Genomic DNA, 16,019 nt, shown 5'->3' with positions numbered 1-16,019 from the left:
ACCAACCACAACGACACATTGTGGCATTTTCAATGAGGTACACATCTTTTCTTTAATCATTATTTGTTTTTCCTGCAGTGTTGATCTGGCCAATAGCCAACATGCTCAAAGATGGCCTCTAGGAGATTAATACACACTCAAAGGTTTGAGTTGCAAGCCTTGTTCTGTTCTGAATATGTCTGTGCAAATATGCATCAGTGTATGGTCACTTGAGATCATTTTCACGCATGAGTAGCAGGCTCTAAACAGTGTTTGAAATAACATCTGCCCGGAGGCCCGGGGCGTGCAACTTTTACGTCAGGCGTACAACTTTCAAAACGTCTCGGCCCGGGTGGCCGACAACTTCTTCAAGAAAAAAAAAATAATTAAATGTTTGTTTTATCCAATAAAGCAAAAGCTACAAGCAAACCGCTACCGTTACGTGGACTCCTCTTTCGAAGCGCCTTTCAAAACTTTCAAGGACATTTTACAGTCACGGTATAGTCCGAAGCACGAAACAGGCTTCTGATTGGCTGCCGTGCCGAGTCTGCAAGTTGCAGACAATGCAACGCAAACATTGCATTGTGCACCATGACGACAAACGACAACTGGAGCAAAATCTTCAGCAGGGGATATTTGCCCTAAATTAAGCAAGGGAGCATTTGTGGTAAGTACTTTCTTAATTAAAAAAAATCCTTTATCCTACGCAACAATGTTTTTTTTTTTTTGCGATTAGTCGTCTTAGTTGTGAAAAAATGGGGCAGGCAACTTTATAGTCGGGCAGGCAACTTTATGGCCGGGCATATAACTTTTCAGAGTTGTCTGCCCTGGTGTCCGCTAACTTTTTGTCATGAGTTTCAGACACCGCTCTAAATTATGATTGCTTGGCAAAGCTTTGCCTATAAATTAAGCAATCTTACTGGAAGGATTTTCTTTTTATTCTGTGGTATATGATTTACCTTTTCTATTACAGTAAATATTCATGTCACTTAACTGACGAACAACAGTGAAACATAGCCTCAGTCAAGATGCATTCTAGTTTTGTCAAGTTTTTACTCCTAGTGCGTCAATATTGTTAAAGCAGAGACACAGCATGAGTGCTTGACTGCATCTTGGTGGGTGTGGATGTGTTTGAACCGCTCAGCGGGTGTGTAGTATGTCAACACAGCTGGCACAACTGTGTGTGAATGTAAACTCAAAAGGTCGACATCGTTGCTTGTTCATACAACATACTAGCCATACAAGCTCTCACTTCTTTTTCTTGAGACTCTGAGATAGTTGCAACTGTGCAGGCTGTTTGGAATTAGTCTGCTGTATGCTTCTGTCTCTTTGAATGCATCTGTTCAAATAATCTACGTCCGGCACTCCATTAGGGCATACAGGACATACTTTATGTACCTTCTTAATTTTCACCCAGCAGGAAGGAGCATGGACTCAGATTAACCTCGGCAGCAATGCCCTGAGGGAGGCCTGGGCTGATTTAGGTGAGGCCCACAACCAGTGGCACTCCCTTCAGGTGGAGATTGAGACCATGCGTGCCTTGGTAAGAAATGCAAAAACATCCAAGTCACCACAATTGGATATTTGAAATGGCAAATGGTACAACAACTTTGAAGATGTGATCACATGTCAAAGTAAGAACAAGAAATACTTCATTATCACACCTAATTCTTTTGGTCACGTATTAGCTATGATAGTGAGTCTTATTCCAATCAGCAGTATGTGACTTGTTTCTTTTGATGTCTCGCCTGCACGTGTACTCTACAAGGGATTACTTTAAACTACAGTCTACCTGCTTGTATGAGCGCAAAGCGCTTTTTATAAACCAACACCATACATTGAAAATGCATGCGTTCAAAATATTCAACAGTGTTGAGCACTCTAAGTATGCACTATGACCATAGTTTTTTCCATTGTGACACAAGTGAGCAAACTAGTGAACGAGACTTCAAGTAAAAGGCAAAGTGTAGTTTTATTGTGAGGCAGCTAAGCAAATGCACTACTGTGCAGCTGTGAAGGCCCACGTCCACGTATATTGTTCAGTCAACTCAATGCTAGATTGCTAGTGTCAAAATAGAGGACAACCCCCCCCCCCCCCCCATTTTTTTTTTACTAACTTGTAGTGCGAGGGTGTCAAGGTCATTTTTTTCCGCGGTTATGGTTTCCTCTCGAGGGCCGTTATGAATTTGGGGAAGCCATTAGAATGTTTAATTCCCTCCACATATTACATTTGAGCGCAACAAACTAATGAAGAACTTAGTTTTCAAATCTGAAGTCAAGAATAATGACTGTTATTGTGGTTTACATCCAAAAATATGAAATTTTGGAATGGCATTTCACAAGTTTGATTTGCTTTCGTGGGCCGATAAAAATGATGTGGGGACCGGATTTGGCCCCCGAACATTTACTTTGACACCTGTGTTGTAGTGGCTTTTTTTCTCATTGATTCTCCAGGAAAAAGCCCTGGAAAACTCCCTGCAGAACATCCAGCAGCTCTACACGAGCCGGCTGCAGGAACTTTCCGAGGTGATCGCTGGACTGGAGGATGAGCTGGAGAGAGTGAGAAATGGGCTGGCCACGCAACGTCAGCGCCACAGCCAGATGCTCAATACAAAGCTACGACTGGAGCGAGAAATCTCCACTTACAGACAACTGCTGGAACAGGAAGGTGGCAGGTGAGGGATGAAATTAAGAGCGGATATCAAGCATAGTCACTGTTAAATAATAATAATAATAATAATAATAAATAATTGAAACTCACACAAAAAAGGAGAGAAGACATCTCTTGTTGGCTGTTCTTGCACGGATAATAGGAGAGCCCGAGTACAGCTCTGTCATCTATTCTAATCAGTCCTTCTATTGCCCTTTCTTTTTATTAACATCAGTGATTGACCTTGGTACATAGTTTCACGCAATGTCCTTTCTATAGCTACTACTCTCAAAACACCATAGCAGTGAAAGATATTTTCATGTAATAGTTTATCGTAATCAGGAAAGTCTTTTATTCTAATTCAACAGTTTCCACGCCAGCTTGGACGTCCATGATTATAGTTGACCATCACCGATATGGTGGGGTGAGGTTCAATTTGGATCGTTCGTACAATAGCCTGCTTATGCAACATAGGTTGCAACATTAGTAATGCTGATGAGGTGATACCGGAAGGAGTGGGGCAATCAGGCCAGTCGTTAGTCAAGAATGTAGGAACAATCGGTGGGGCTGCAGGGAGTGGTCCTCTGCTCTCCCCAACCGGAGAGTAGGGACCTATCATAGCGGTGTCCGGCGCCGCCATGTCTGGACATTATTATTATTATTACATGTGATTACATGTATGGGTATTTTTATATATATATATATATATAAGCATATCTTCATGAACAGCATTGTTTTTATCAAAAGCATAAGCATTCTTCATTGCAAGCATCATCAATTTATCATTAATAATAAGCAAATGTATGATCATTGAAAACAATGAACGTAACAATCATGACTCACACACTGTCAAACAATGTTTTTCATTGGATTCAGGGAACACAACCTGTCTAATTTTGGATGTACTCCCTGCAATTACCTGTTTCATCAGGGGATTTTTTCTTACCTCCTTTGGCTCCTGAAAGTCAATTGGTGTGTGATATAGGCCTCGTTGGAGAAGTGGGTCATTTGGGATTCATAGTTTTGATAGATGACATCATTCACGGCACGGAGCCATGGGTTAATTTGTGGAAGGTGACGTCATACAAGACCACGGTCTTTTGTTGTCTGACTCTTTACAGCGGCTTGTTGGGACATCGCAGTCGTCTTTGTAAAATGATTTCTGCATGCAGTTCCTTTGTAAACACTTCAGGCAAAAATGTCACCGCTTGCTGATTGACTGATCACAGTAACATTTTGCGGTTAGCAACCTGGGACAGGTGTTTCACTCATTTTCACTATTGGATTCTTGATTCAAATCAACTTTATTTCAAAGACACTTTGAAATTCAAATTTCTAGATAGAGAAAGAGAGAGAGAGAGAATTTGTAATCAATTGAATTTGAAATGTTAAAAAAAATCCTGGAAAATATTGGCAACCAAATATGGATTCTGTGTTACTGTTATTTCAAAAAGGAGTTGGAGTGGAAAACATATTTTAAAATGTTATTAAAAGTGAAGTCAATTTGCAATTTTCCACAAATCTTCTTTTCCTTTCAGCCTTTCCCCTCAGGGCTCGCCACAGCGAATCAATGTCCTCCATCTATCCCGGTGTTGTGCATCCTCTTCTTTCACACCAGCTACCTTCATGGTCTGTTTGACCACATCCATAAACCTCCTCTTGGGTCTTCCTCTCGGTCTCCTGCCTGGCAGTTCAAGGCTCAGCATCCTTCTCCCCATATAGTCTCTCTCTCCTCTGGTCATGTCCAAACCATCTCAACAGATTTTCCACAAATGAGCTACAGTATACCTGTATGCTTAAAACACACACAGCTTGGTGGTAAAATTGGCTGTCTTCATCCACGTCTCACAGCCGTAAATCGCTCCATGCTCATGCAGATTGTTGTTCAACTCGTAGAGTGTGGGCTGGGTGTAACTTAACAGAGCCAAATCTTGTACAAATTTGTGATGAAGTCCGTCACCGGAAGAAAAGTTGGAATCAAGTCGGGCAGGGGGAGACTAGCCAACCTGGGCTTTGCAGATGATGCAGATAGCAGATGACCTGTCCAGGGTTGTGGGACATTGATAAACACAGAGAGACAGAATGAGAAGCTTGGCAGTTTGCTTTTTAGGGCCCTTCGATGTGAAAGGGAAACAACAGGCAAGAGATGGGGGGGAGGATGGAGGTGTCAGGAGAAACAACAGACCCTAACATCAGCGCAGTGAACATTTACTTGAAAGACACATGTGACAAATCTCCAGACAAATATGTCGTGAAAGGGGAAGATTGACAAGGGGAGAGAGGGAACGCGATGCAACCAGTCTAACAAGACGCTCAGACCAATGGAGCGCTCTGCCAGTAAGTTGCGTCACGAGGGTGGTGCGAATAGGAATCCAACAAAGGCGGGAAAATCCAGCAGGTGTGTAGCACGTTGTTGTCATGGGTGTGTATGTGTGTCAAGGTTTCGCAACTGCCTCGCTAAGCTTATTGTTTCCATGGAAATGTCCTCAGCATATCACTCTCAAGCTAAGCAAGGAGGGGAAAGGGGCTGATAGGAATGCTAAAGTCAGATTGTATTTTTCATCCAGGGGAAAATCCAGATCACAGTTGCTTTGGGAAGAGGGCGTCAATTTCAATGTCTTTTAGCTTGTAACACTCAATGGCAATGACAGGAATCCTTAATCAGTGTGTCAAGGCTGGATGCCAACTACTCCTAGAAAGTGTTCCATGCCCAAAGCTTTTGGTACAAGTGTGACTTTCAATGCACATATGCATTTTGCACATCGCCCCCCCCCCCCCCCCATCCTCAGCGATGTGTTGCTTCCTTCCTGCAGGTACATGGCCCACAGTGAGCCGCAGATGCATCTGCAGCTCTGGAGATCATCTTTGGTGGAACCGAATGAAAAAGGTGTGGAGAAAGGCCTCAGTGACCACGCCGTCACCGCAGATGAACCAAAATCAGAGCCTCTGGCGACAATAGCCTCACAACTACAAAAGGTCAAGAAGCCAATGGAAACCTCCATACTCCATCGGCCACAAACTGTTGCGGTCCTCACAGGTAACACACCCACACACACCCACACACACCCAGACACACCCTCACACGCACGCACACACACATATACATGCACGCACACATATGCACACATACAGTCATCACTTCCTAAAACCGATTGATCATTCAAGTCTTTTTGCAGAACCAGGGCAAGATAAACATTTACCAATTACCACTGTGAAGACTCGGGAGATTCTTCAGGGTAGCGTAGTGCAGGAGTGTGCAGAGGGCCATGGCACCGTTGAGTAAGTATGGTTGTGAAATTCTTTTTCTGCCATGTTAGTGGAAGACATCACCTTCCACCGTAGGCCCTTTTTCAGAACAACAAATAGTGTTTATAAATTCAAAAAGGAATTTTCTGATTTCCACACAATCTGATGTCATAACCCTATAAAATTGCAAGCTGTCAAGCGCTGATTCACTGTGATTTTATGAAGTCATAATCCAACATAGCAATAATCTCCAACGTCCTACACACCCCGTTTTACACAGTTTGTGAAGCGTATAAACGTCTACTGCTTTAGATTCCCATGGGTTATTCATTTTCAAGCTGCCTGGGAACTGTTCCACCCTTTAATGACTTGTTTGATGTTGAGTCTTGTCTGGCGTTGTGGCTTCAAGGTGTGCCACCTTTTGTTGTCAGACCAGACATGAGCAGAAAGTGGAATTTAAAACATTTTCTGGTGCAAATGCCTAAGGTATCAGATACCACATACACTCTGTGCAACAACTCAGGATCTACCACACGTTCTTATCTTGACATCTCAGAATGTTATCGAAACACAGGATTAAATATGGATTTGCTTGACTGAGATGTCATTTAAAGACATGCCATGAGCTTTATGATGTTTCACATTGATAAGTCATGTGACATGTATGTTTATGATCCTTGTGGGAGTCTGATACATATGACCTTCCCACTTTGAACTAATTTATCAACAGCCCCATCTACCTTTTCAAAATGAGAAGTGAAAAGTGTCAGGCTCATTTTTTGCCACGGGCCACATTGTATTTACGATTTCCTCTCAAGGGCTGCTGTGAATTTGGGGAAACCATTAGAATGTTTCATCTCCTCCACATACAGTATGTGCAACAATTTAATGAATAACTAGTTTTCAAAATATTTTTTCACATACGACACTTTGACATTTCAGTTTGGACTTTTGTAAGCATCATGGCACTTGACATGCTAGATTTGCAATTTTAATTTAAAGCAGATTCTTTACTTACAGACAGTGTATTGTAGGTGTTCAAATACCTGACATGTTTCGGCGTATACTTCCGCCTTCGTCAGAGTGTCACGGATGTTGTTGTGACGCGCCTTTTTCAGCTCATAGCAACACCAGCTGAAAATGGCGCGTCACAACAACATCCGTGACACTCTGACCAAGGCGGAAGTAGACGCCGAAACATGTCAGGTATTTGAACACCTACAATACACTGTCTGTAAGTAAAGAACCTGCTTTAAATTAGATATCAAGTAGACAGGATGAACTTAGTACAACGATTTGCTTTCGCGGGCCAAATAAAATGATGTGGCGGACCAGATTAGGCCCCTGGGCCTTGACTTTGACATCGGCGATTTAAATGATCTCTTTCCATCCCAAACCGCATCTGTTGTAGTAGTCATTCTGAAGCAATTCAAGTCATGTTGTATGCATATTGTAAGCAGGAAAATTACACATATAGAGCCATCTTGTGGTAATGTGGTGGCAAACGGTTACAATATTTTGCCACCATCTTATGTCATGCATTGGCAATCGTGTGTCTATCCGTCCGTCCGACCGACATAGATCTATCCTGGACCCTCGTGATGAAGTTGTTCAGAAAATGAATTGATATGTTACTTTTGCTACTCCCAGTAAACCATTATAGATAAAGTTATTTTTAGGCCAGCACGCGAGGTAGAAAAAACATTGAAATTGCGATATTAACGTATGTAAAATTCAGGGCATTTTGATTGTCCATGATTGAAGTCGACTGAGACCACTCCCACAGCACAAGCTCTAGACTGGCCATGACTGATAGATGTAATCCATGTTGATGCAATACAGCTACATACTCTATGCCTTTTCTTTGATACTTGCACTATGTTCAGTTTTTTATGAAACAATTTTGCACAGTTACAGGATATGTACACCTCAATCTTCTGACATGTTTTAAATTAGGCTTAGAATATCTTGTTTTTCTTGTTTTTTTATATTTTCACCCCCCCCCCCCTCCACCCCCTTTCAAATTGGTGCTGTGGACTGCAAATTTCCCCATTGTGGAACGATTAAAGGCTTTCTGATTCTGATAAAGATATATGTCTGTATCTATCTCGCCCGACCAGGACTGAAAAGATTGACAAGGTCATCAAGCAGTGGGAGAGGTCATTCTTCAAGGACGATCCAAAACTGCGGAAGAAGTCTGTGTCCCTGCGCTTCGACCTACACATGGCTGCAGACGAGGGATGTGCCCAGACTAGACAAGACAGTCTCCCGGATGTTGAAGTGCGGCTCATCATGAAAAGATCTTGCGGTAGCGCAACTATCACTCCATAAATTGCGGCTTCAGACGTGAGTGAATTTTGGAGCTTGTACCTTCTGAAGCCATCTGACACCATCTTGGATGATAAAATTCATTTCCATGGGAAATGATGGTTACATGTATTTGCACCAGGTCTTTTTTGGGGGTGTGGGGAATTTTTCACACTAAAAACTGAAGTAAATTTGCAATTAATGTCACTGTTACAGGTGCTGACAAAATTAATGAAACTGATACGAATGATACGAACTGAGACTGATACAAAAAAGAGTCACATATCCTTTATGATTATGGAAAACCTAATGATACAAAAACTAAATAAAGCCCTCTGTGCCTTGCCTCCGTGTGTTTAATTACAGTAAAGCCTCATTATATCGATATCGGTTATGTCGATAGTACTGCTTATTACGATACTATTTCTATGAACTCAAGGAGAAAATTACATGCCGCAGGATCGGATATATCGATAGTCCGGTTATATCGATATGTTTTACGACGCCCGAGAATATCGATATAACGAGACTTTACTGTATTGTAATTGAAGATGTTTTAATGGAGAGATTGTGTTACAGACGTGTTCATTACAATTTGCAGTGAACTCCTTTCATTAACATTCGATATTGTGAGCATTTCAGCCAAGGGGCGATGGGTCATTTGTTGTCATTGGGTCCCTGAAGGTTTGCACCTCCTACACACCCTCGCGCACCAGTGAAAAAGTGTAGTGCGCTTTCTAACCAGACGGTGACAGCATTTGTACATACTTAACGATTTGATGAGGTACAACTCAATACTCTGAGTACCTGATAACCATATATTTTGCACCTCTGATGAAATTAAACATAATCTGACACCTTTTAATGCATTGCTTTGTATTCACTTACATACTATACTTTTATTTAGTTTGCATTATTATGCGGTAAGGGGAAATGCTTCACTGCCGAGCAGCCACACTGTGCATGTCATTTTTGATAAATGTACAGTGATCCCCTGCTACTTCGTGGTTCACTTATTGTGGGTTCCGTGCATCACAGATGTTTTTTTTTTTTTCAGTAAAAAAATATTCAGAAAAAAACCCCAAATATGTAACTCAAGTTTCGTACATGGCTGTAACTTGATTGGTTCCAAGTGCTGATGTTCAAATGCTTGCCTTGATCCGTACTTTCCATTGTGTGTGTGTGCGTGTGCGTGTGCGCACATGCGTGTGTGTGTGTGTGTGTGTGTGTGTGTGTGTGTGTGTGTGTGTGTGTGTGTGTGTGTGTGTGTGTGTGTGTGTGTGTGTGTGTGTGTGTGTGTGTGTGTGCGTGCGCACACACCTCTGTGCTTCCACGGACAGGATTTCAACCGGAATTTCATCATAGCCTCGATCACAGTTCCGATAATCGGCGCCTATTTTTTATTTGCTCATGGACTACTTGTGGATGTTGCTAATCCCTCACTTGATAGACACCATCTCGGTCACCACTTTTCCATGTGAGGCTGGAGGGCGAGCCAAAGTCCACAGGCACACCCGGGCGAACCTGGAAACTTTTCCAATTCCGGCAGGAGATTTGACCACATCCAAGTGGATCTGGTCGGGCCCCTCCCTCCTTTGCAGTGTTGCACGCATCTCCTCACTATGGTCGATCAGACCACTAGGTGGCCGGAAGCAGTCCCCCTGTCCTCCACGACCTCGGCAGATATAGCCCGCACGTTTCTGTTGTCCTGGGTCCTGCGTTTCGGCACGCCATCCGATATTACTTCAGACAGGAGCTTCCAGTTTGTGTCCGAGCCATGGCGCAGTCCTTCGGTCTGTAGGTACACCGCACTATGGCCTACCACCCGCAGGGTAACGGGATGTGTGAACGTTTTCACCGGCCACTTAAAGCTGCGCAAAGGGCCACGCTATCGGACAGTAACTGGGTCGACCTTCTTCTGTGGGTCCTGCTCGGACTAGATTCGGCCCCAAAAGAAGACCTTAACGCCGCTCCGGCAGAGTTAGTGCTCGGTCAGCCACTACGCGTTCCTGGTGAATTTCTGCCTGAAACTTTGAGTGCACCTTTTTTTCCCTTTTTGCCAGGAGAGGGGCAGATGAACTCAACCGCTTTTTCAATCGGTTTGACAAGACGCCTGTCGCCCCCGGTCCACCGTCAACTCCACCTGTCGCTGCACCTGCACCAACTCACACTGTGGACCTACCCTCCCTGCCCCCTCTCACGACCTGCTTCCCGCAACCAACACCTGCCCTCCCAACCGTTGCCACACCCTCAGCCGCCACTCTGCTTCCTGGTTCCTGCCTGTCGGTCACAACTGCGCAGGTGAGGAACCAACTGAAGAGGATGGAAGTGAGGAAGGCAGCAGGTCCGGATGACATCAGTTCCCGACTCCTCAAGACCTGCTCCGACCAGCTGTGTGTCATTGTCCAGCACTTGTTCAACCTCAGCCGGAAGCTGGGCAGAGTTCCACAGATGTGGAAAACGTCATGCCTGGTCCCAGTGCCCAGAGATTAATAACCCAAAGACCCAGACCAGTGGCACTGACATCTCACCTGATGAAGACGATGGTGAGACTCGTCCTCGCCCACCTGCGACCGCTGGCAAGCTCATCGCTGGACCCGCTACAGTTTGCCTAGCAGCCCAGCATCGGTGTGCAGGATGCCATCATCAACCTCCTCCATACGGCGTTGCTGCACCTGGAGAATGCTGGGAGCACGGTGAGGATCACATTCTTCGATTTCTCCAGTGCCTTCAACACCATCCAGCCAAATCTACTGGGGGACAAACTGCAGCATGCCGGAGTCGACCATCACCTCACATCCTGGATTACAGATTACCTCACAAACAGGCCACAGTACGTGAGGGTAAAGAACTGTGAGTCGGACAGAGTTCTCTGCAGCACCGGAGCGCCGCAGGGAACAGTCCTGGCTCCATTCCTCTTCACCCTCTACACCTCGGACTTCAACTACAACACCCCAACCTGACACCTTCAGAAGTTCTCTGACGACTCAGCTATTGTCAACCTCATTACAGAGGGAGACGATAGGGAGTACAGGGGACTGACAAAGGACTTTGTGGACTGGTACCATCAGAATAACGTCCAGATCAACACCGGGAAAACCAAGGAGCTGGTGGTGGACTTCTGCAGGAAACAATCCTCACCTGCACCATTGAAAATCCAGGGTTCGGACATTGAGAGGGTGACCTCCTACAAGTACCTGGGTGTTAGTCTCAACAATAAACTGGACTGGTCTACAAACACAGATGCCCTCATCAAAAAGGGACAGAGTCGCCTCTTCCTACTCAGGAAACCGAGGTCTTTTGGAGTTCAGGGGTCAGTCCTAAAGACTTTCTATGACTATGTGGTGGCATCAGCCATCCACTATGGCATTGTCTGCTGGTCAGGCAGCATCACCACCCGGGACAGAAAAAGACTGGAGCGCCTTGTCAAGCGGGCCAGTTCTGTCGTGGGCTGCTCGCTGGACTCTCTGGAGGAGGTGGGCAACAGACGGACGCTAGCTAAACTAAAAGCTATGATGGACAGCCCCTCCCACACCCTCCTGCCCACCCTGACAGCAATGGGCAGCTCCTTCAGCCAGAGACTATTACACCCACGCTGCAAAAAGGAGAGGTACCGCCGCTCGTTCCTACCGACTGCTGTCAGGCTTCGCAATTCTCAATGATCACATGTGAAGAAAAAAAAAAAAAAAAAGAAAACTGGGCACTTGTAAATATGGGTTGTTGCAATATATCAATATGCCTTTCTTGATACTTGCACTATGTACAGTTTTTTATGAAACAGTTTTGCACAGTATACAGTTGATATTTTTAGTTTGTTATGCTTAGAATGTCTTGTTTTCTCTCCTTTCACCCCCCCCCCCCCCACCCCATCCCCTTTCAAATTGCTGCTGTGGACTGCAAATTTCCCCATTGTGGCACGAATAAAGGTTTTCTGATTCAGATTCTGACACACACACAGCTGCTTTGCTGTGAGAAGAGCAAAGCAGATCGCCAGGAGGTCGCTGGAGGCAAATGCAGGCTCCACTGTCACAGCTCCATAAAGGCAATGCTGAAGAATGTTAGTGACGAAAACATTTTTTATTTAAACACGTAATCAGTTATGTGTACTCCTATAGTCTTTGTCTTAAGTATATTAAGCATAAATACTCTTTACATATTTTTACCATGCGTCTCACCCAGCAGCTATACAGCAGGGGGCGTGTTTATGTTAAGAATGTTTTACTGCATTTCCCATGTTTTAGTGAGATCCACTTGTTAGCAGTTGGAATAAAGACCTGCTCTAGTCAGTCATGTGTGCTCCATCCTCTCCTGCTACAACACACAAATTCCTCGGGGATGAGGTGGGAATAGAGGGGCGTCCCTACTTGCTGGATTTTCACCTCTCGCGGAACGGGAGGGGTTCTGGTCCCCACGATAAACGAGGGATCACTGTAATTTCCTGTTTCCTGTAGTTCTGCTTGACTTTGCCTAAACATGCACTACTTCTGTACCTTACGAATGTTTAATTTTTGACTTCCAAATCAAACAAATATGCCGATGTCGAACCATAAAGTGGTTACAGTATGTTCGCCATGACTTGTGACGAAAATGGCACATTCACATTGGGGTACGTTGACACAAGCTCAACATTTTTATTTATCATAACAACAAGTAAACAGACAGGAAAGGAATAAACAGTTGACAAGGCAGTGCAATAAATATTATGATCTATTGTGTATCCTCGCAATGGTTTTGCTTCAAGATGACCAAAACAAGTAATTCTGATGTTATTCTTCTCCACCTTCAAATCTTTCATAACATTATTATACAATCAACATAATTAAGCAGAGAAACGCTGACTGTTATATGTTTCTAATAGTATCAAACATCAAGCTGTACAAGAAAGGTGCTAGTTTCATTCAATAGATTATTTGGAGCCTATACATTATCAATATTGTACATTTGCCTTTATAAAAGCTTTCTAAAAATATAGTTTTGTTTGTTACAAACTTTATCTTCATACATGAATCAGTCCAAACCAGAGAGCTGCGTTTTGATTGGTCTCATGCTTAGGGCTCTCTTGCCCGTTTTTGAGGGAGTGATAGCAACCATAAAATTAATCTATGCACCCGTGTAGTGTGAGAAGATTAGGACTTTTTCACATGGAGAAGTGCATTCACATTAAGTCTTCTTCACAGCGAATCAGTGTCCTCCATCTTTAGAGGTTTGAGCCGCATGTTTGTTCTGGCCAAGCTTTTACGTCGGATGCCCTTCCTGACACGACCCTCTGTACTTATCCGGGCTTGGGACCGGCACAAGAAGACATATGTCCCTTTGTGGCTACAGAACAAGCAACTCGCTCAGTAAAGTACTTAGTTGAAATGAATGCTCCGTTTCAGTCATGAGCATCAATCATGGTGAAGGGGAAAACGCCCCTGACTAACCTAACACAAAAAGAGCGAGTATTTTTTTTAATCACACTTTTGTTGAGTGTTTTACATTTTGTGCATTGCATCTCGCATAACTGTCCAAACATAAGTCCACTGAGTTCTACTTTTGTTATTTTAGGACTAGTGGCTGGTTTACTCCATCGGAAAAAAAGAGGAGAAAAACATCATTACATTTAATGTCTATCTGAGAGGTTTTGCTGTGTCAAAATGTGGTTTTAGTCTCCCCAAAAATATGGTTATCCTAACTTTGTTTTCTGTATCCAATACATTCATTCTTTGGTTCAACGTTTATGGTTTGGTTTGATGTTTGGTCCAGACTTTCCCAAAATATATTTTGTTTCTTTTTCATAAAAATGGGCATAATGTTGTGTTCAAATGTACAAAACAGTGGCATTAATCATGGCTAAGGTTTTAGCACCTCTAAACTGCTGACAATTACATTTTCTCTTGTCTCGGTCCGTGCCTATAACTTTTCCTATGCCAGGCAAATAGTTTTATTGTTTTAATCTCTGCCCCATATCTTCCCATACTGCTGAAATATTTTGTACTCTAAACCACTATTGGAAATAATATAACAGACATTGACACGAAGGCTTGTTCACCAGGAAAGACACGGTCGCTAAAGGCGCCAAGATGGTGGTTTTAAGTGCTAAAAAGTCCCAGAGCGTATCGATGTCATAACACGTCTGATTATTTTAGCGTGCGTATACAAGCCTCACACCATGCACGTAAGCCACGCTGTTTTGATTGCTTCAGCAGTATTACAGACAGCTTAAGTTGGCAAATTGAGGTATGCCGCGACAATGACACAGAAGCTATTCTGCGAGTGACAAGCAAGTTTGCCATCCATCTGGTTTGAAAGCTGTTACTTGAAGGGAACATTATTGGTTGATTGGATTTGGATTGGATTGGATTAGCCTTTATAAATCTCGCAGTGGAGAAATGTACATTTCACAGCAGCAAAGTGATGAAAGGAATGAAAGTAGAAAAACAAAATACATGAGCTGCTGGAAAGGCAGCCACTCTCGTGGCGCCGTCTTGAAGTCAAAAGAACAAAAAAAAAATGTGTTTTTTTTAATGATGTTGCTTCAAATCAGTTTTACCTGAAAAATGTAGAGACAGTCTGTGCGAAATAGCCAATGATTGATGGTATTTCAGTATTGGAGCCTTTAAGATTTGGCGATCACAGCCTGAATCACATTGACAGCTGCGCTGCAGGGTTGCAGAGGGTCATATTCGGCAAAGATATGGCAGACGTTCTCCATGCCGGCCTCCACACCTTTTGCTACAAAACCAAACATCCTGCAAACAAAAGGAATAAATGTCAACTATTTGCAATTTAAGACATATACATCGTGTCAAAAACGATTCAGTGATGTCAAATGATACGCATTATTCTGTCACATTACACACAAAACAACTCGCCTACCTTGCACAAAAATTTAAACCTTTTCTCCACCTGTAACAGGAAAATAAAAACAGATACAGTCAAAAGAAAAGCGTGAGAAAAAGACAGACCCCGCCCCCTCGCCCAGTGGAATAACAAGTGACTATTTTAGGCAGTATTTGCCTCAAAGTTCGGAGTTTCTAAAGTTTGGATGTCCTATGCGGGTTTTGTGCAAACTACTGCAGCTTGCTTTCATATTATATCATTTCATATCGAACACTAAATTGTCTGTCGCTTTTAATGTGAGCAGAAATAGTTTTCACGTGTCCTGCGATTGGCTGGCAATCAGACCAAGGTGTCCACTGAAATGAGAAGCGCTGGAGAAAATGATGGATGATGCCTCAAATACTACAATTTGTAAGGTGTTTTATTTCACATGGGCGTATGCTGTGTCGACGGGAAACCTAAGTGGAAAGGACAATGGAAATAAAAGGACCTAAAATCGAAAAACAATAAAAGAACACCTTTTCTGTTATTGCAAGATGACAAAATCCATATGTTTAGTGTATGCTGTGAGACAGTCATTTCAGTTAACGTTATTCGCCTTTATGTTTACTATCCAGCCATCCGTCCATTATTAGATCCGCTTCATCTTTACAAGGGTCACTGGGCAGTCGCCAGCGGACACTATGAACCGGCTGCCAGCCAATCACAGGGCACGCCAAGATGAACAACCATCCATGCTGACACTCACACTGTGGAAGAAGTGTTCAATCAGCCTGTCGTGCATGTATTTGGAATGTGCTAAGAAACCGGAGTAAGCAAAGAAAACTCAGGCACGGGGAGAACATGCAACCTCTACACAGGAATCAAAACCCTATCGTATTTCACATCACATGACCTAAATCAGGGGTGCTCACACTTTTTCAGCATACGAGCTACTACTATAAAAACTACCAAGTCAAAATGATCTACCAACGACAAAAATGCAAAACATAATTATTTTCAAATGTTTGAAGGA

General features: G+C 43.3%; 1 protein-coding gene and 1 long non-coding RNA gene across 4 annotated transcripts in view; one reads left to right on the top strand and one right to left on the bottom strand.

The window, feature by feature from the left end:
- The window catches only part of krt222 (keratin 222), a 23,371-nt gene extending 14,844 nt beyond the window's left edge, over nucleotides 1–8,527 (top strand). For 2 of the 3 annotated variants that reach the window (XM_089005649.1, XM_089005650.1), the window contains 5 exons: nucleotides 1,400–1,522; nucleotides 2,434–2,654; nucleotides 5,443–5,666; nucleotides 5,806–5,908; nucleotides 7,996–8,527. In XM_089005649.1, the coding sequence (XP_088861775.1) occupies nucleotides 1,400–1,522; nucleotides 2,434–2,654; nucleotides 5,443–5,666; nucleotides 5,806–5,908; nucleotides 7,996–8,206 (882 nt within the window). In that variant the 3' untranslated portion in view covers nucleotides 8,207–8,527. Of the gene's footprint in view, nucleotides 1–1,396; nucleotides 1,523–2,433; nucleotides 2,655–5,442; nucleotides 5,667–5,805; nucleotides 5,909–7,995 lie in introns of all 3 variants that reach the window. The other variant, XM_089005651.1, reaches the window with a different exon arrangement.
- On the bottom strand, nucleotides 3,440–16,019 carry LOC148892013 (uncharacterized). The gene is made up of 3 exons (XR_016116157.1): nucleotides 15,041–16,019; nucleotides 14,715–14,913; nucleotides 3,440–4,669 (listed from the first exon to the last, which is right to left on the bottom strand). It is a non-coding gene; the product is annotated as an uncharacterized LOC148892013 (long non-coding RNA).

Source organism: Hippocampus bargibanti, linkage group LG10 (genome assembly GCF_051943395.1).
Source record: "Hippocampus bargibanti isolate YZ-2025 linkage group LG10, ASM5194339v1, whole genome shotgun sequence".
Classification (NCBI taxonomy): domain Eukaryota; kingdom Metazoa; phylum Chordata; class Actinopteri; order Syngnathiformes; family Syngnathidae; genus Hippocampus; species Hippocampus bargibanti.
The sequence above is the reverse complement of the archived record's forward strand: the minus strand, read 5'-3'. Positions and strand labels throughout refer to the sequence as shown.